This window comes from Mya arenaria, chromosome 7 (genome assembly GCF_026914265.1).
Source record: "Mya arenaria isolate MELC-2E11 chromosome 7, ASM2691426v1".
Classification (NCBI taxonomy): domain Eukaryota; kingdom Metazoa; phylum Mollusca; class Bivalvia; order Myida; family Myidae; genus Mya; species Mya arenaria.
Window position 1 is genome coordinate 52,924,843 of NC_069128.1, and position 19,651 is coordinate 52,944,493.

A 19,651-nucleotide genomic window follows, 5' to 3' on the forward strand; every position below is an offset into this window, starting at 1 on the left:
ATGGATCAATATCAACTCGACGAGACACAGAACAGAACTCTATACGTATGGCACATGGATCAATATCCACTCAACGAGACTCAGAACAGAACTCTTTATGTATGGCACATGGATCAATGTCCACTCGACGAGACACAGAACATAACTCTATACGTATGGCACATTGATCAATGTCCACTCGACGAGACACAGAACAGAATTCTATACGTATGGCACATTGATCAATGTCCACTCGACGAGACACAGAACAGAACTCTATACGTATGGCACATTGATCAATGTCTACTCGACGAGACACAGAACATAACTCTATACGTATGGCACATTGATCAATGTCCACTCGACGAGACACAGAACAGAACTCTATACGTATGGCACATTGATCAATGTCTACTCGACGAGACACAGAACATAACTCTATACGTATGGCACATTGATCAATGTCCACTCGACGAGACACAGAACAGAACTCTATACGTATGGCACATTGATCAATGTCCACTCGACGAGACACAGAACATGACTCTATACGTATGGCACATTGATCAATGTCCACTCGACGAGACACAGAATATAACTCTATACGTATGGCACATTGATTAATGTCCACTCGACGAGACACAGAATATAACTCTATACGTATGGCACATTGATCAATGTCCACTCGACGAGACACAGAACATAACTCTATACGTATGGCACATTGATTAATGTCCACTCGACGAGACACAGAACATAACTCTATACGTATGGCACATTGATTAATGTCCACTCGACGAGACACAGAATATAACTCTATACGTATGGCACATTGATCAATATCCACTCGACGAGACACAGAATATAACTCTATACGTATGGCACATTGATCAATGTCCACTCGACGAGACACAGAACATAACTCTATAACTCTATAAGTATGGCACACGGATCAATGTCCACTCGACGAGACACAGAACAGAACTCTATATGTATGGCACATTGATCAATATCCACTCGACGAGACACAGAACACAACTCTATAAGTTAGGCACATGGATCAATATCCACTCAACGAGACTGAGAACAAAACTCTATACGTATGGCACATGGATCAATGTCCACTCAACGAGACACAGAACAGAACTCTATACGTAAGGCACATGGATCAATATCTACTCAACGAGAAACAGAACAGAACTCTATACGTATGGCACATGGATCAATATCCATTCAACGAGACACAGAACAGAACTCTATACGTAAGGCACATGGATCAATATCCACTCGACGCGAAACAGAACAGAACTCTATACGTATGGCACATGGATCTATATCCATTCAACGAGACACAGAACAAAACTCTATACGTATGGCACATGGATCAATATCTAATCAACGCGAAACAGAACAGAACTCTACGTAAGGCACATGGATCAATATTTTCTCAACGAGACACAGAACAGAACTCTATACGTATGGCACATGGATCAATATCTAATCAACGCGAAACAGAACAGAACTCTACGTAAGGCACATGGATCAATATTTTCTCAACGAGACACAGAACAAAACTCAATACGTATGGCACATGGATCAATATCTACTCAACGCGACTGAGAACAGAACTCTATACGTAAGGCACATGGATCAATATCTACTCAACGCGAAACAGAACAGAACTCTATACGTATGGCACATGGATCAATATCTACTCAACGCGACTGAGAACAGAACTCTATACGTATGGCACATGGATCAATATTTACTCAACGCGAAACAGAACAGAACTATATACGTAAGGCACATGGATCAATATATACTCAACGCGAAACAGAACAGAACTCTATACGTAAGGCACATGGATCAATATCCATTCAACGAGACTGAGAACAGAACTCTATACGTAAGGCACATGGATCAATATCTACTCAACGCGAAACAGAACAGAACTCTATACGTAAGGCACATGGATCAATATCCATTCAACGAGACTGAGAACAGAACTCTATACGTAAGGCATATGGATCAATATTTACTCAACGCGAAACAGAACAGAACTGTATACGTAAGGCACATGGATCAATATCTACTCAACGCGAAACAGAACAGAACTCTATACGTAAGGCACATGGATCAATATCTACTCAACGCGAAACAGAACAGAACTCTATACGTAAGGCACATGGATCAATATCTACTCAACGCGAAACAGAACAGAACTCTATACGTAAGGCACATGGTTCAATATCCATTCAACGAGACTGAGAACAAAACTCTATACGTATGGCACATGGATCAATATCCACTCAACGCGAAACAGAACAAAACTCTATACGTATGGCACATTGATCAATATCTACTCAACGCGAAACAGAACAGAACTCTATACGTAAGGCACATGGTTCAATATCCATTCAACGAGACTGAGAACAAAACTCTATACGTATGGCACATGGATCAATATCCACTCAACGCGAAACAGAACAAAACTCTATACGTAAGGCACATGGTTCAATATCCATTCAACGAGACTGAGAACAAAACTCTATACGTATGGCACATGGATCAATATCCACTCAACGCGAAACAGAACTAAACTCTATACGTAAGGCACATGGTTCAATATCCATTCAACGAGACTGAGAACAAAACTCTATACGTATGGCACATGGATCAATATCCACTCAACGCGAAACAGAACAAAACTCTATACGTATGGCACATTGATCAATATCTACTCAACGCGAAACAGAACAGAACTCTATACGTAAGGCACATGGATCAATATCTACTCAACGCGAAACAGAACAGAACTCTATACGTATGGCACATGGTTCAATATCCATTCAACGAGACTGAGAACAAAACTCTATACGTATGGCACATTGATCAATATCCACTCAACGCGAAACAGAACAAAACTCTATACGTATGGCACATTGATCAATATCTACTCAACACGAAACAGAACAGAACTCTATACGTATGGCACATGGATCAATATCTACTCAACGCGAAACAAAACAGAACTATATACCTAAGGCACATGGATCAATATCTACTCAACGCGAAACAGAACAGAACTCTATACGTATGGCACATGGATCAATATCCATTCAACGAGACAAAGAACAGAACACTATAAGTATGGCACATAGATCAATATCCACTCAACGAGCCACACAACAGAACTCTATAAGTATGGCACATGGATCAATATTTACTCAACGAGCCACACAACAGAACTCTATACGTATGGCACATGGATCAATATCCATTCAAAGAGACTCAGAACAAAACACTAAATAAGTATGGCACATGGATCGATGTCCACTCGACATACATAACCGAACCCTTATGGTTTGGCACACGGATCTATATCCACTTGACGAGACACTAAAGTGAACAGACAAGCATCAAAGAACTGTATAATGGAACAAATTAGTCAAACAGAACGGAACACATTAGACAGTTTATGAAGACTTTTTTTGCAATAGACCATCCCCTAATTAATTATCTTGTTTCGCGTCTGAACATTTAATATAGTAAATAGAGTTAATTTAGTTTGAGACTCAAGCTCAAAGAACCGAATTATTTAATGCAACAAAACTAAAATGCTGGTTTTTTAAGTCCGCGTTTCAACCTCAGACTGAGGTGCTTATATAGGCCCAGAAGCCTGGTCCATTCAAGGCACTTGAAACCCAGTTTCACTTATCAGTCAATTTATATATGGTTCGCTGATCTTTCCAAGCCTGTAACAAGTAGTTTTTTAATACATGATTTATCGATATTATTTAAGAAAAATAACCCACCACGGAGGGTAATGTGACATGATAAAGACAGGCCAGATAGCCCCCGAAGGTGTACTTGGAACGAGGCGTAAGTGGATCACCGTTTACCTTCAAGGGCTAACTGGCCTGTCCTTATATTGCAACATAGCCCCAAGTGGTGTGGTATATTTCTTCTATTATACCGAACAATTTATGTTTGTTTTATATTTCTAAAAAGCTTTTGATGTGTTTTATTGAACAAAGCAAATAATGTTTACTTGCATTTTTTCTCCGTTGTGAAAATCGCAAGTCGCACTCGATAGTTTCATGACGTCAGTGGTCCATATATATATATATGTCATAAAACTGGATTTCTATTTGAATACAGAGATAAATTGTCCGATCGACTTTACATATACAATGAAGGGACACATTTATGTAAGAAATTGTAAAATATGTGTTGACCCCCTGTTGGTATGTCTGCTTGAGTTTCCATTGTTGATGTGCGTGCACTTTAGTTCGGAACTAGGTGAACGTCTAATTTTCATTTAGATCTCCAAAAAAAATGAAAACGTAAATAATGGTTGAACGTCTTATTGCTTACTGACGCGGCTCGCAAAATGAAAAAAATATGCCTACACCGACAGTAGCTTTTAGTAGTCCAGTGTGTGTATACCACGTGATAAATAACGTCATAAATGCTACGTCGGAAGGCAACATTTTCCTTCGAATGAATACTTAATACAAAGATAACTTCACTATGTTTTCACCATTTTAAATGAAACCTAGTGCAGTCTATGCCGCTTACAGAGCCCCGCCTTCGGTCATTTTCTAGAGTTTGATTGAGAGTTTTTCACAAAAACGGCCGTCTGATGGAGCACTGTCAAAACAATATTTTGGAAACAGCTTTGTCGAAATGTTTGATGTAACTAATCACCCAATCAAAGTCTGTTCATGAAACAAAGGCGTAGTAATTTTTTATGTTCGCAATAAAACACTTCACTGACAATCAATTTAAACTTAGATAAAAAAATACAACTCTTACACACTTCATTTTATTAATGCTATAATTAAAAAGATACGAACTACTTCAACTGATATACCGGCATACATTCGAGGTTGTTTTCGATAAAACTGGCCGAGGAGTCCCGAATGGTTAGTGAATATGGGCCCCGTAGCCTGTATTTGAATTACAGCTTATTGTGCGTACATATTTCAATGTTATTGGAGAAAAAAACATGTTTGAAAGAGGCTATCAATATGAAATTTAGCAGTCGAATATTTTGAAAATTACAGTCATCCAATTGTTAAACCCAATACTTCAAGCGTTGAACAAGTTAATTTAGTCTTTAAGTCTGCATGCCCGTATATCAAGTGTAACAAGGTCTTCCGTTTATCTAGATCATTTTAGTGTCTTCACGGTGAACATATGGCCAGGACAATAATTGACTTAAATCTAAGACAGCAATCAAGAGCTCTGTTTGTAGTTGAAAAATCTTGCTCATTCACGATTTTTTTGGGATGAGTTAAATTGATAAAAGAGTTAAGACAATGCAGGCCGAAATTAAACATAGTTTATTTTTGCATTATAAATATGCAAACAGATAATATAACATGTTATCAAGTGCTTACCACAAAAAACCGCTCGATTATTTTTGATTAAGTTCTGACTGACCTTAAGGGCCGGCAACAATGTAAACGTCGTTCGAAGGATCAAAATTTAAAATTTTTTTAAAAAATCAATTTATATTTAGTTTTGAGGTTCAATATTTAGTAAGCATAATTCATATATACTTTGCAACATGTGAAGCTGTAATAAAGAGTTGAATCTTTTTTTACAAAAAATTTTTTTATCACTATTCCAATCAAAAAGTATTTACGTTTTTCCGGAAATGTCTTAATGCAAAATGAATATGTTTATGAGTCGAATTTATCAGAACTACCAAATCAGCAATATTTTGCGGCTTTGTGGTGATTGCAGCTATTTTAAAAACGATATTTACATTTTTGTAACCAGGAAATGAATTTCTTCCACTCTTTCCCAATATTTTTAATACCTTTCTTATTTATAAAGGTATTATCAAGCACTCTCAAGACATTGTTGATTTGGTGGTCTGGGGAAATTTGATTCGAAAACATAGTAAAATATCGACAGACTTTTCTGAAAGAATGTGAATGCTTTTTGATCCAAAATCTGATAAAATTTGTTCAACTCCTTACTACCTCAAAACATATTACCAAGAATGTTTGTTTCCCTCACAAAAAAGAACGTTCTTCAATACTAAATAAAACATCAACTTTTCAAACGTTTTAATTTTTTACCTTCCCTACCCACTTTTGCACTGCGACCGGCCCTTAAAGTCAGGACAATACCATGAAAACAAATGTGTGAAATTGGCGAATAGTTCCGACACGATATGCGATAACTGACTGAAGGATGTTCGTGTTAAGAGTGTTAATCAGCGTGGTTTGAAACAAACAAGATTTTAAACATACTGTTTTATTTTGTTCCAACTGGTTTTAAACGATTTCGGAATTCACGCGTTAAACGAACAAACTGCATTCGTAAAAAAATAATGCATCTCTGTACGACATCACGGTATTCATCATTATTTCGAACTGCTAAATCCAAGATTTCTTTTTATTTGTTATCAAGTTTTTTTTCTTGGTCAGAGCTTCATACAAAACTCCCATTTTTAAAAGCACTTTTAAAGTTTTCCATCTTTCATTAATACCAAAATTTGCTAATGGTAAAGTTGATTTTTTTTGTTAGAAAATGTTACTGGGTGAGTACCTAAATTGGAACAGTACCTAAATATGGAACACCCGTTATAAAAGCGTTTTTCCGATCGCGATCGGTTTAATTACGTTTTTAATCAATATAGACGCTTGCCTTAGATACAAGTTCCAAAGAACACGATACTCTGGTAAGTATTTCAAATGCTGCTATCATTCAAAGGTTTTAATGTTCAAATGGCAATACATTGCACGCGGGTACAGTCAGTATTTTTTTATATAGATATCGTCAAATTTTACTGAACAAGCTGGAAGTAGAATAAATTATTAATTTACCAAAACAAAACATGTAGCAATAATTTTAAAAGGATACATAAAGATAAATAACGAGTTAAAACTGTTCCATATTTAGGTACTCAGAGGAAAAAAATGGTAGTCCTTGACTGGGTGGTTAATAAAGTACTTTTCATGCAGATTGGTAATATCTTGAAAAATATCATTTATATCAACCAATTGGTCTTGAATCCTAGTATGCTGATGGAAAAATTGTAGTCGTGGTGCCAGTTTAACTAAAAATAGACGAAAGTGTTCCGATTAAGGTACTCACCCAGTATGTTTGAACATTTCAAAGTCTTCACCGATAGTTCATTATATAAACATAACGTTATTTAAAGCTGCATTCTCACAGATATACCGTTTTTACAACTTTTTTTCATTTTTTGTCTTGGAATGAGCAAGGTTTTGCGTAAATATCTGCAAACCAGTGATAAAAGACTGCTGACAAAATATAAGACCGTAGATTTGCATATATCCGTTCGAAAACTAATGTTTTATGGCTTAATCCGTTACTAACGGTTAAGCAAAAATGCACAAAACGTCATTTTTTAACTGAAATATAAAAATCTGCGGTCTAAATTTTCGACAGCAGTCTAATATAACTGGTTTTCATGGATTCCTGCAAAAACTGGCTCGTTAAAAGACAAAAAATAAAAAAAGTTTTCAAAATGTTCAATCTGTGAGAGTGCAGCTTTAAGAATCAAATTAATAAGATTGCAGAATAATTATACTAAAATTCTGTTCTTTTTACCCCCATTTAATATATATAATATCGTAATAGTAGAGCCATCCTGCACAAATTATTATTTATTTATTTTTGACATTTTTAAAAGGCAAGAGACGGGATCGCTATAACCCTACAAAAATTCCGTACCACGTACAAACAAAGTTGACTTATGGATGAGAAAAACAACAAAGATCTTTAATTTGTTTTGTACATTTATTCAGTTCTTATCATTGCCAGGTGCAGATAGACAAGTACAAGTGATATCTCGCGTTCATGGAAACACTATTTAAAACGTTATCAGGCGTTGGAAATCCGCCTTCATTTTGTTCAAAATACAACACGTTTATTAACAAGATATCATTGCGCTGAAGCAATTGAAAATATAGTTTCTGTATTTGTGACATGTAACATTTGTTCTATAATATAACAACGTACAGTAGTTTCACCTAGGAAAGGATGGCCGAATAAAAATAATATAAAGCTGGGTTTTTGTACGTTTTTTACGTTAAAGATTATTCAAGTAAACCAATGAACATAATAACAGTTTCTTTTGCGTCGAGGCAAAAATAACAATATGATATTGTTTAAAGCTGGCATAAACAACGGAAATAGTATCTTGTGTAACATAATTAAGATGCCTTCCCTCCGACTGGAAGTGAAGTATGCGCGCGCAAGTTTCATTGGTCAACATAAATGACTCGTGTGACCTGAAACAATAAACAACACGTGACATTTCCAGTGAAAGAAAAGTGCAAGAGTGAAATGAAAAACCAAAGCGAATCTGTGAAATCATTGAGTTTGTCTTTGAGTATACACGCATCCTTTATGTTTAAGTGTTTAAAGCTTTCTCCACCCACTTTGTATTATAGCAGGGTTAAACGTACTCCTACAAACTAAGTACAATATACAATAAAACTGTGTCATATTAGTAAGCGTTCTCAAATTAAATATGTGATATGAACTATATATTTAGTATGTATGTCCCAATATACTTGTTATTTCATATAAAGTACAACTATAATAAGCAAATGCATATATAAATAAAATCTTTTTTTGTAATCAAAAAGAGAGCATAACATAAACAATCCGAAGTCATTTAAAACTGATACAAACTCAGATTTATCCTAAATGTAATCATTTAAACATAGCCAAAACTGTAACATTGGCAATTTAATACAAATTAACCCCATGTCAGTACCAACTGTAAGGGAGATAACTAAAGACTACTGTTTGCGATATCTGATCAATCGTTATCTATTTTAAGGTTTATTACAATTTGTAATGGCATTGCTGTTGTAACCATGTCTAAATTTAATACACTTACAAATAGAGTGGATTAATCTTTACGCTTAATGACAGCTCACACTTGTGTAACCTTCACCCTTTGTAACAGCTCACACATATGTAACATTCACTCTTTGTGACAGCTCACACATATATAACCCTCACTCTTTGTGACAGCTCACACATATGTAACAGCACTCTTTGTGACAGCTCAAACAAATGTTACCTTCACCCTTTGTGACAGCTCACATATATGTTTCCCTCACTCTTTGTGACAGCTCACACATATGTGACCATCACTCTTTGTGACAGCTCACACATATGTTACCTTCACCCTTTGTGACAGCTCACATATATGTTTCCCTCACTCTTTGTGACAGCTCACACATATATGATCATCACTCTTTGTGACAGCTCACATATATGTTTCCCTCACTCTTTGTGACAGCTCACACATATGTGACCATCACTCTTTGTGACAGCTCACATATATGTTTCCCTCACTCTTTGTGACAGCTCACACATATGTGACCATCACTCTTTGTGACAGCTCACATATATGTTTACCTTCACTCTTTGTGACAGCTCACACAAATGTTACCTTCACCCTTTGTGACAGCTCACATATATGTTTCCCTCACTCTTTGTGACAGCTCACACATATGTGACCATCACTCTTTGTGACAGCTCACACATATGTTACCTTCACCCTTTGTGACAGCTCACATATATGTTTCCCTCACTCTTTGTGACAGCTCACACATATGTGACCATCAATCTTTGTGACAGCTCACATATATATGTTTCCCTCACTCTTTGTGACAGCTTACACATATGTGAACTTCACTCTTTGTGACAGCTCACACATGTGTAACCTTCACCCTTTGTGACAGCTCACACATGTGTGGAATACTGTCTTTCTCGTTTCATATCTGATAAAACTATTTCGATTGGTTCATAGAAGTTTTCACTTCCTACAACAGATTCAGTAGCATAAAATTCGTCCGTATCGCCATAACCAAACCGTCCTACATTAATCACCGTACTTATAGGCTGTATATTCGCTGCGTCGGGCTTATCAGAGATCGCATGACATCCCGCCTTCTTAAACGTCTCAGAAGACGCATACGATTCATTCGCGCAACCCTTTTCCGATGAAATATGTTTCCTGTCAAGAACATTACTTGTGTTTGTTTGAAACATTGCGATAGTGTTCTCATTCGCGGCCAGATCAGCAACATCCGCATAAGTTGTAACTGTTTCGGGCGCTATTGCGTTACCAAAGGGAACAGAGCTAGCGTATGTTGGCGAAAACGTTGGTTGTTCAACGAATGGTCCCAATGACTTTATACTGCAGATACTGGTCTCACTTCCTCTCTTATCTTTGTGAACACTGGGCGGAGTGCATTCGGCAGGAACAGATTCACTGTTCGTTACAATACTTCTATCTTGTTCAACATCGGCGACCGAATCTATTGTAGCATATTGGTGATCTGTTTTGTCAGTCACGACAGTTTGCTTGACCTTAGTGACGATTGCATCTTGGTAACGGGATGTACGAGTCGTATTTCTGCGATTTATAACTACGCTTTCATCATCGCTGCAGTCGTTGAAACTTTTATTTATTTCAATTGGGTCATTTTCTATCTGAAGGGAATGTTTACCATTTTCGGCACATTCAATATTTTTGAAAGATCGTTCGAAGTCCGTATTAAGATTTGATGGAAATCGACTGTCTATGTTTTGAGCAGACATACTTCTGTTACGCGGAATGTCGTTTTCGTCATATGCAACAGTAGTTTGATTCAAAATTGCGTCATCATTCCCTGAAGTGTGTGTACTACCGGAATAATCTAATGTTTTATTTTGGAAGAACTGCTGCGCAAAAGCGTTTCTCTTTTCTGGTGCTTTTTGAGATTTAATACCTGATTTTATAGAAATAGAAGTAATAAGAGAAAATGGATTATTTTTCGGACCGACCGATCGTTTCGTTGTCAAGAAAGATGACTCAGTTTGAGTACTTCTATCAACCAATTGCCTACGAATATTGTTTTCATTTCGAAACACATCATTAACGGCATGCATGACGTCTTGAGAATCTTCCAACGAGCTTACAGTGACGGAATCACGGCGTTTCGTCGGCGGCGTATCATCGACGGCTTCTGGAATGTTGTCCATCATGTTAGGCTCTTTCATGTCGTAGCCGACCGGAATGTTGAGCATGGTGGACAGACGTCGTCCCATCGATCGCGCAATGTTCATGCCGGTTTCCGACATCTTCCGCATTCCGCATGATTTTGGATTCTTTCCGTATGACGTCATCTTGGTAACACGACGCAGCTGAAAATATGAATTCTTTAGCTAAGAGCAGCTATTCTAGGAAACGGTGACTGCCTTTGTTGAGTTACACTTTGTTAGATGCAGAAATACAAATATACAGACATTTCCATTGTAAAAGAATTTGAATACATATCGTCATAAATGAACCAATGATAAGAGTATGACAAACGTTCCTACAATACCTATTAAATGCTGGTACTCTTTTAAGTTAAATACAAGAACAGCCATGTAAACGCGCATTGATATTGATATAAGTTTTTCGATGCAATGTTTTTACCTTAGCGGTGACGCATCCGCACACCAGCCAGGAGAAAATAAGAGAGACAACAGCCACCCCCAGCACCGCGCTGACCAGAAGTTTGGACCCGCAAAGGTACTCTTGTTCCCCACGGAAACCGTGGGCTAGAAAATATAAGATAGACGCATGTGATTACTTTACGACATACAGCACCGCGCTGGTCACTATGGAAACCGTTGGCCGGGAAATTGGTGTTGGACATATGTAATTACTTTACGACATAGTTGACAAGAACATTGGACCAGTAAAGGTTCTCTTGATTTCCACGGACACATGGCTGGAAAATACATTGTTGTTATACAGGATAATATATTATTTATTCATTTCCGCGCCCATTGACGTGTCACGTGTTCACATTTTCTTATAAACAGGTTTGATGACAATACCTTTGTAGCCCACTGATCACTCTTGTAATTTTATTTGAGTTATATTTGCAGAAAACATACATAGATAGATAAAAACAGGGACAGTTTTAATTAGAATTCATGTTGTTGTTCTTTTAATTTCACCGTCATAAACCTTAAAAAACATACCTTGCATATCCGGATCACGTGCTTTGACTCTAATTTTAGCAGCGACCGTGACCTTCTCGTATTCGTTATCAGTCTCTTCGTTCTGGCGACGCTTTCGTCCCCATCCGACAATTTCACCGCACACTTTCTGCAAGTAAATACAATATTTATAACATAACTGTAAAACTATTTCAAAAATATTAAAACAACAGATCAATATTGAACACCTACTGTATCTTGAAAAACTATTGATTTCTTCTTTCGAACACGAAAATATGTCCGAAGAACAGTTCATAAAATATATAGGTAGTGACCACAACGACATACATCCTGTTGCATGATACCGTTGCGTCATTTTAACGGTACCTGGATACACTTGCCCTTGCACACAGTGACGTTACATGTGAAGGCGACATCCACTTCCGCCGCGCCGAGCAGGTTCGTGGGCGTGAATGCGTGGAAGGCGGAGGTCAGGCTGCCACGCTGCCCTTTAGAGAAGTTAGGGAACAGATCCTGGTCTGAGGAACACCTGTGTCAGGATAAGGGATGTTTATTATTGGATGATAGTATTATAGTTATCATTACTTAAATAATCTCTTATTTTGAAGTGGATTCTGTTATCATCAATTGTGTACCAAGGTATATCATACATTTTCATTATGTATCCATGAACATCGTATAAGCTAAAACAACGAGCATCTTATTAAATAGATATGATTATTATATTAGTAAAAGAAAGTAACATAAATCTATTATTTAGTTGCCATTAAGCATTGTTGATCTATACACTCACTCATTTTTAACTAGCGGAAGCTTTGATGCGATGCAGTCTTTGGCCTTTATGTCGAAATCATCTGAAGTGACAATACAGTTTTACCGCCACTCAATACTTCTTATATTTTAATCAGGTACCTTTTACATGAAAAAGAATTATGACATACACGATTATTAATAATTATTTAATGGTATTTAAATACGTATGTCTACCAATAATGTATCTTTAAATCCGCCGTGATTACTTTTACCCTCTAGGCAAAGTCATAAGAGTAGTAATTGTTTGCTGTTGTAGTTGTTGTAATGGTTGTTGTAGTAGTTGTTGTTGTTGTTGTTGTCCTTGTTGTTGTTACCAGCAAGTATTTTGATATACAGTTTCATCAATATGAAACTTTCAATGCGTCTTGCATCTTTTAACCTCTTGTCATGTTTGGTTAAATCTTTTGAAAAAAAGCAACAACAATACGACGATAACGAAATTCGAATGAAACCTACGTAAATATGGCTCATCCAGTGACAGTAAGAGCTTGAGTTCATCGTCTATGGAAACCTCGCTGATTGGTTCGCCGGAAATGACATCATCAGAAGCAACGATGCGCATGCTCACCGTCGGTCTGACCGTTTTGTTCATGGATTTGTCATTCGATTCACTAAAAGAAAAAAAAACACGTTAACATGCGCTGTGAAGCCATATCAGGGGCGTAGCTAGCCCTCTATTCATGTGGATTCATAATTGTGCTGTGAGGGATCGGGGGTATGCACCCTCGGGAAAATTTGAAAACAATGGTGCGATCTGGTGCATTCTAGTCGTTCTGAGCTGCTTAATTTAGAACTGGAAAATGGACAGTTCATGTTGTCAAGTTCGCATACTGCAACTTTGGCATTTTTATAAATATATATTTTTATTTTCAGAATTATGTGGATTCAGCCGCGTACTCGCGAAGAGGCAGCTACGCGCCTGCAGATGTATAGATACTGGGAAAATTAAGTATGTAATCGTCGAGGTTGAGGTTCGTTGTATATCATGGATCAAATGACTTTTAAATCAACCCAAATGTTTGTTTATGTCTTCCATTTTCTGTATCTTGTCCAATCAATATTTATGAATTAAACGTCCGAATCAATTAATGGTAGTTTCCTCGGACATGCCACTACTTCCGCTATATACGTACGCAGGATAGATGATGTTGCTCACGTGGAGGTCGCTGGTGTCAACAAGGCACATGATAGGAATCACTTTGTCATTTCCGGTCTGGTACCGCGGGTTCTGTTGTACCACTACGCGGAACTTCGTGTCCTGTTGACATGGAAACGAAGGTTGAGGTTAAATGTATAACTTATCAGCGAACTGCTGTTTATATATTTTGACCCATCCAAAAACTCTAACACCATACGCGGCAGTATAAGTCAGCTACTGTAAAACACATCGAAGCAAACTGATGCGAAGCGGTCGCATATACATATATTTTGTGTATACATACTAACAATCTTTAAAATTTTAGTGGTCTACATAATATTGTGTAAACAACCCTTTAACTTGGCCAGCCACTGTATATATTTACTGCTTCCACGAATTAAAAATAAAAACGGACGACTGACTGCTGATAAACTGAAATGAATGTATTAAAACATTGAGAAACACTGCTTTCTTATTGGACAAAATATATAATGTTGACCACTAAATGTTTTGGGAGTATACGGTGTATACTTTATACTATGCTCTATATCATAATCATTTTCACAAACAGCCTTATCAAACCTGTCAATGACTTACATATTCTATGTTGCACTGCTCAAACATGAAAGTGTGCTCTGTCAACTGCAACTCAGTAGTGCGTAAACAGTCTGACCCTCCGCCCTGGATAAAAAGTAGTCCGCCTGGCGCGGCATTCTCGACGTGTATAACAGCGCGCCGGTTTTTACAACTGGATATTGTTACTGGAAACAACAACAGCAACAAGATGTATGAATAACCTTTATGAGATGTAACAATAATATAAGCATTCCGACATTTTGTTTCGACTAATAATAATATGCATCTTTTTGTATTCTTGAGTAAAATATGGTATTACGGGTAGTTACAAAGAGTTTAAAACATATGCTAATATCAAACTATTTATAAATCTCATGGATATTTTTTCCATTACAATATCAATTTATTTGTTAGCTCCATTTAGACATAATTTATGACGCATTTTGAGGCATTTATGAAGCATTAATCTTTATATAAAGACAACGAAATAAAATATATTTGATTGCTTTCTACAGAAGAAGGTGATCGTTATAAGCTTTAAGCTCCGCATCAGATTCTATATTTTATATGAAATTAATTTTGTCATTTGTATATTTTCATGCAATAAATAGTTTTTTAACCAAGTTAAAGGACACTTACGGTTAGGGGAGAACTCTCCATGTGTAAGTGTTGCCATGATTGCAATTAGGGCTGCATGCAAGAAAAATGTACTGTCCATGCTCGCCCTGAAACTGTCGCAAACTAGTATTGTACCACAAACACGAAAGGTACAGCCAGCCACCTACTTTAAAACCAGCTGCATATATACAACTTCACAGATTTTAGTGATTTAACATTGATAAGCGAGTTTTATAAGCCCATGCCTTCATAAAAAGAGAAATACATACCAACATGTACACAAATTTCAAATGTTTGAAATATTTTTAAACGTACCTGTTTACATGTTATCCTATACGTCCATCAACTTCTGTGCCGAAAGTAATCTGTCGGAAACTTCGGAAATAGAGCGCATTCTTTTACCAAGACGCCCAATAATTCGTCATTAACTATTGAACATCGCCATATAGGTAATTGAATTGTGATGTGATTTCGTTACCCATGTAACTAGCAATAATAAACACGCAAAATGGTGAAACCCAATGATAAATAATAGATGAATTGTCGTGGACTTTATCGTCACCTGTTACTGTTAGTGTGTCATTACCGACAATAATAATTATTGACCGTATTGTTTGTTTTATACAATAATGCTAAGGTATACAATAGTTTGTAACGTTATCTACAATTTGCGTGTCGTTATGTTTTTGTGCTCATCATGCTTACAAGAAAGGGTGTGCGGAAAGACCCATTGATGCGTGTATAGTCTGTCTGTGTTCTGCACGTGTTGAGTCGCTCGTGCAGGCGCTCTTCGGCGCTCCCCTTGTGCCTTCAACACACGGATTTGTCTTTTACGTGCGATTAGTGGACTTAATAATGTATAATTTAAAGCCTTCATTCGAAGCAAAATACTGCCTTTTGACGTAGCATTTATGACGCAATTTATCACGTGGTATACACACACTGAATAAGCTCCTGTGTTTACTGGACGCTTGGAATTGTTGTGTAAATAATGGTTCCACAATGCGCTGTATCTGACTAACTTCAGCAGGTTGGCAACCATATAACGTAATGTCTGTTCAGTTGTAAAACTACAAGCCTTAACAATTAGGTTGAAACTCCTTGGACGCTGAGCGGTATATCATGATCTAATTAAGATTATGGACGTGTTTTGTTGTTATAGAGTCGCTATACACTTTTGATTTCGCTTTTACAAGAACTATATATCGATTCTATTGTGCAACAGGTAACGCTCTCCTAAGTTTCATCACAACAATTAGTTGTTTTAATGCTTTCAATTCGACACCATTTCGTGTGCGATACTTGGTCGCTTAAATCTTGTAAGATGAGACAGATTTGAAAGCATGTTATAAAGTACGTGAAATTGGAAATAATAAAAGTTAGTTTTAACCTATAAATTGATATAGTTTCCGTTTGATACAAACTATGATCGGCGAATAAATATGTATGCAATATTTTATGGGTTCTGATTTTTGCTATTCTTTTGGGCGTAAACTGCGTTTCCATTGAAATAGCGCAAGGACATTTATTGCATACATTCGGCCTGTAACTTTACCCAAGCACTCTTAAGCAGCGTAATGTTTAAGTAATCTTATTTTAAAGCTGCACTCTCACAGATTTGACAACTTTTTTTTATCTTTTGTCTTGAAATGAGCCATTTTTTTTGAAAATCCATGGAAAAACATTTATACAATACTGCTGACAAGAAATTAGATCGCAGATTTTAATATAAAAGTTCAAACATTGATGTTTTAAGACATAAAACATTAATTTTTGAACGGAAATATGAAAATCTGCGATCTGATTTTTTTCAGCAACCTTTTATCATTGGTTTGCCGATATTTACGCATATATTTGCTCTTTCCAAGACAAAAAAAGTTGTAAAAATGTTATATCTGTAAGAGTGCAGTTTTAACAATGTCCTGTATTATTAACTTAAATTATTTTTAAATTATTTCCAACCAGTGTTTATGACAAACAGTATTCTATTTTATTCAATTTTCCAGTTTTACATTCACGTATAGCGTACATAATAACTTTCATTTGCATGTTAACAGCATTCAATGAACATTTCAAAAACATTTTGTTTTGACTTTGTTATAGGGTCAGAGTTCCAACCATGTCCACTTGGTTATTATGATGACTGCATGATCACACTATGATTTCCTGATGTATGCAACTTTGTATAAGTATTGATTAACAACTTTCATAAGAGTGATTTCATATTTAAAGGGACAAGACACCAGATGTTATCGAAATCGGCAAATACAGTATTTTCTCAATACAAGCCTAGAATCGTCAATACGAACTAGTATGAGGCCGATAATACATGACTTCGCATGATTAAAAGAATATTTTCTCGCTGTTTAAGCTGAGTTTATCTGTTTAAAAAAAGAACAAAATGGTTTTCCAGCTTATAGTATGTATATTTAACATGTGAAAGTAACGTGATTAGTACCGATACATATACCGACGCTGTATTTAAAATTACTGGCATGTACGTGGGGTAACAGACCAAGTAAATTCCAGTTGGAGATATACGCAAAAACTGCGAAATATAATTGTGTCGCAAGCGATGTGAAACATCATTAAGTAAGATTCAATGCGTTTTACACATCGATATCAGTTTTAAATAAGTTTTTTAACAATTTTCATTTTTCTTGCACATGTATCATCTGGTATCTAGTCCCTTTAACATGTATTCAAAATGCTAAAATGACCAATATTTGTTCTTGTGTAAGTGACAATTAGTGTTAAGTCAATAACAAAGCAATTGTAAAATATAATACAGGTGTTAAATAGTGTCCGATATGTAGGTTTCGCCACTAGAAGACGTATATAGTTATATTATGAAGCTAATGTTCGGTAAAACCTCAAAGATAACGGTCAATCTAAGCAGTTGTCGGTCAAATGGTTAAGCGGTTCACTTTATCCTGGGGTCTGGTACGCTCTCGTGACGTCAATGTCACGTAGAGGTTTTGTTCATGATGGTGTCATGCTGTTCTAATAGTTTGTTAGATATTTCTTATATGCACACCATATTGCAGATTTGAATGGAAATCAATGCGTTTCGGTCAACCTGACTTTCTACCGGGGAACATCTGCAGAAGCCAATTGTGTATCCGGGTATACGATATATATATAGCGGAACTTAAACTGTCTCGCTACAGAGCTTTTACAGCGGCGCGGTATCCATTTCAAGTGTACGCATGCAGAGCGAGAAGTCGTGGGTTAGAACCCCGACATATCAACATAGCAATGTGTGCAGTCTGTTAAATTTGTATATTACCGTTTTATTCCCTGGTTTGGTTAAAGCTACACTCTCACAGATGGTTTTGACAACTTTTTTGTCTTGGAACGAGCCATTTTTTTTTGCGAAAATGCATGAAAACCAGTTATATAAGACTGCTGATAAAAAATTAGATCGCAGATTTATATTTTTAAGTCCAAAAATTGATGTTTTTTGCATTTTTCTTAAACCGTTAGCCATAAAATTTTAATTTTCGAACGGAAATATGAAAATCTGCGATCTGATCTTTTGTCAGCAGTCTAATCTCACTGATTTGCAGATAATTACGCAAAAATTTGCTCTTTCCAAGACAAAAAATAAAAAAAGTTGTCAAAACCTTCAATCTGTGAGAGTGTAGCTTTAATGGTCTTCAATATGTGTATTGATTTGTCAATATTAATCCATAATGAGTGTTGGCCAATTAAATTGCTCCCATTTGCAACTTAAACAAAACATAGCCTGCTGATAACATATTCACCTGCTTGCAATTGACCCCGGATCATATTCAATGACTCGCTAGGAAATACATGTAAATTATCATCTTGGACATCTTCGCATAGTGTAAAGTGATTTTAGTTTTAATGTATCTTTTAGCTTTTAAATTCCAAGGATGTTTTTTTTTATTCTCTTAACAATCATTATTTTAAATAAAGCAACGATATAGGAATCAATATTTTAGAGGAAAATAGACGCTGGAAAAGCCATTTGCATAAAAAGCCATAAGCATAAAAAGCCATTAGCCATGCAACTGATTGTACATTATTATCAACTGTTTTAACGATATTTCTGTCATTGTATGCGTATATTACCATTTCCCCATATCTGATAGTGAACATACGAAACTACTAGACATTCTTAATGACTTTAAAGTTTTAGTCGTATTCTCACAGTATTTGTTTTAAAGATAATTGAGGAACTTCAAGTAAAGTATTCTAAATGCAATGCGACGTTCTGGTATTTTATGCGAGCTTTAAAAATGTTAAACAGGCCTGGCATTGTTCCGTTCATCAACATAAACACATTGTAAAACACTTCCAAACGTTTTGACTTATAATACATAAACATTTCGGGCAATACCGGTGGTGGTTGCCTGAAGAAATGATATCAACACTGACAATAGCCGGCACTTCGGGCAGCCACAACCGGAAACTGCAACCCCCATCACGTTGAGCAGCATAGAGATTACCTCTTGCAATGATAAAGTCAGTTGTATGTTGTTGCTTTTGTTTTTG

General features: G+C 36.4%; 1 protein-coding gene across 1 annotated transcript; it reads right to left on the minus strand.

Annotated features, from left to right (window-relative positions):
* Positions 1-8,228: 8,228 nt before the first annotated feature.
* Positions 8,229-15,230, minus strand: LOC128241243 (uncharacterized). The gene is made up of 10 exons (XM_052958190.1): positions 15,152-15,230; positions 14,534-14,697; positions 13,932-14,056; positions 13,255-13,409; positions 12,779-12,839; positions 12,352-12,514; positions 12,007-12,133; positions 11,453-11,577; positions 10,951-11,175; positions 8,229-8,258 (listed from the first exon to the last, which is right to left on the minus strand). Exons 1-10 carry the CDS (start codon positions 15,228-15,230, stop codon positions 8,229-8,231), a joined length of 1,254 nt encoding a protein of 417 aa, XP_052814150.1.
* Positions 15,231-19,651: the final 4,421 nt, after the last annotated feature.

What these genes read in the sequence shown, in the direction of transcription:
- LOC128241243 (XM_052958190.1), bottom strand. Translation starts at nt 15,230, where the DNA reads ATGGACAGTACATTTTTCTTGCATGCAGCCCTAATTGCAATCATGGCA. An exon ending in AGCAACATCATCTATCCTGC is followed by an intron (nt 13,410 to 13,931) that starts GTACGTATATAG and finishes TTTTTCTTTTAG; the next exon opens with TGAATCGAATGACAAATCCA. An exon ending in GCGGATGCGTCACCGCTAAG is followed by an intron (nt 11,176 to 11,452) that starts GTAAAAACATTG and finishes TCATATTTTCAG; the next exon opens with CTGCGTCGTGTTACCAAGAT.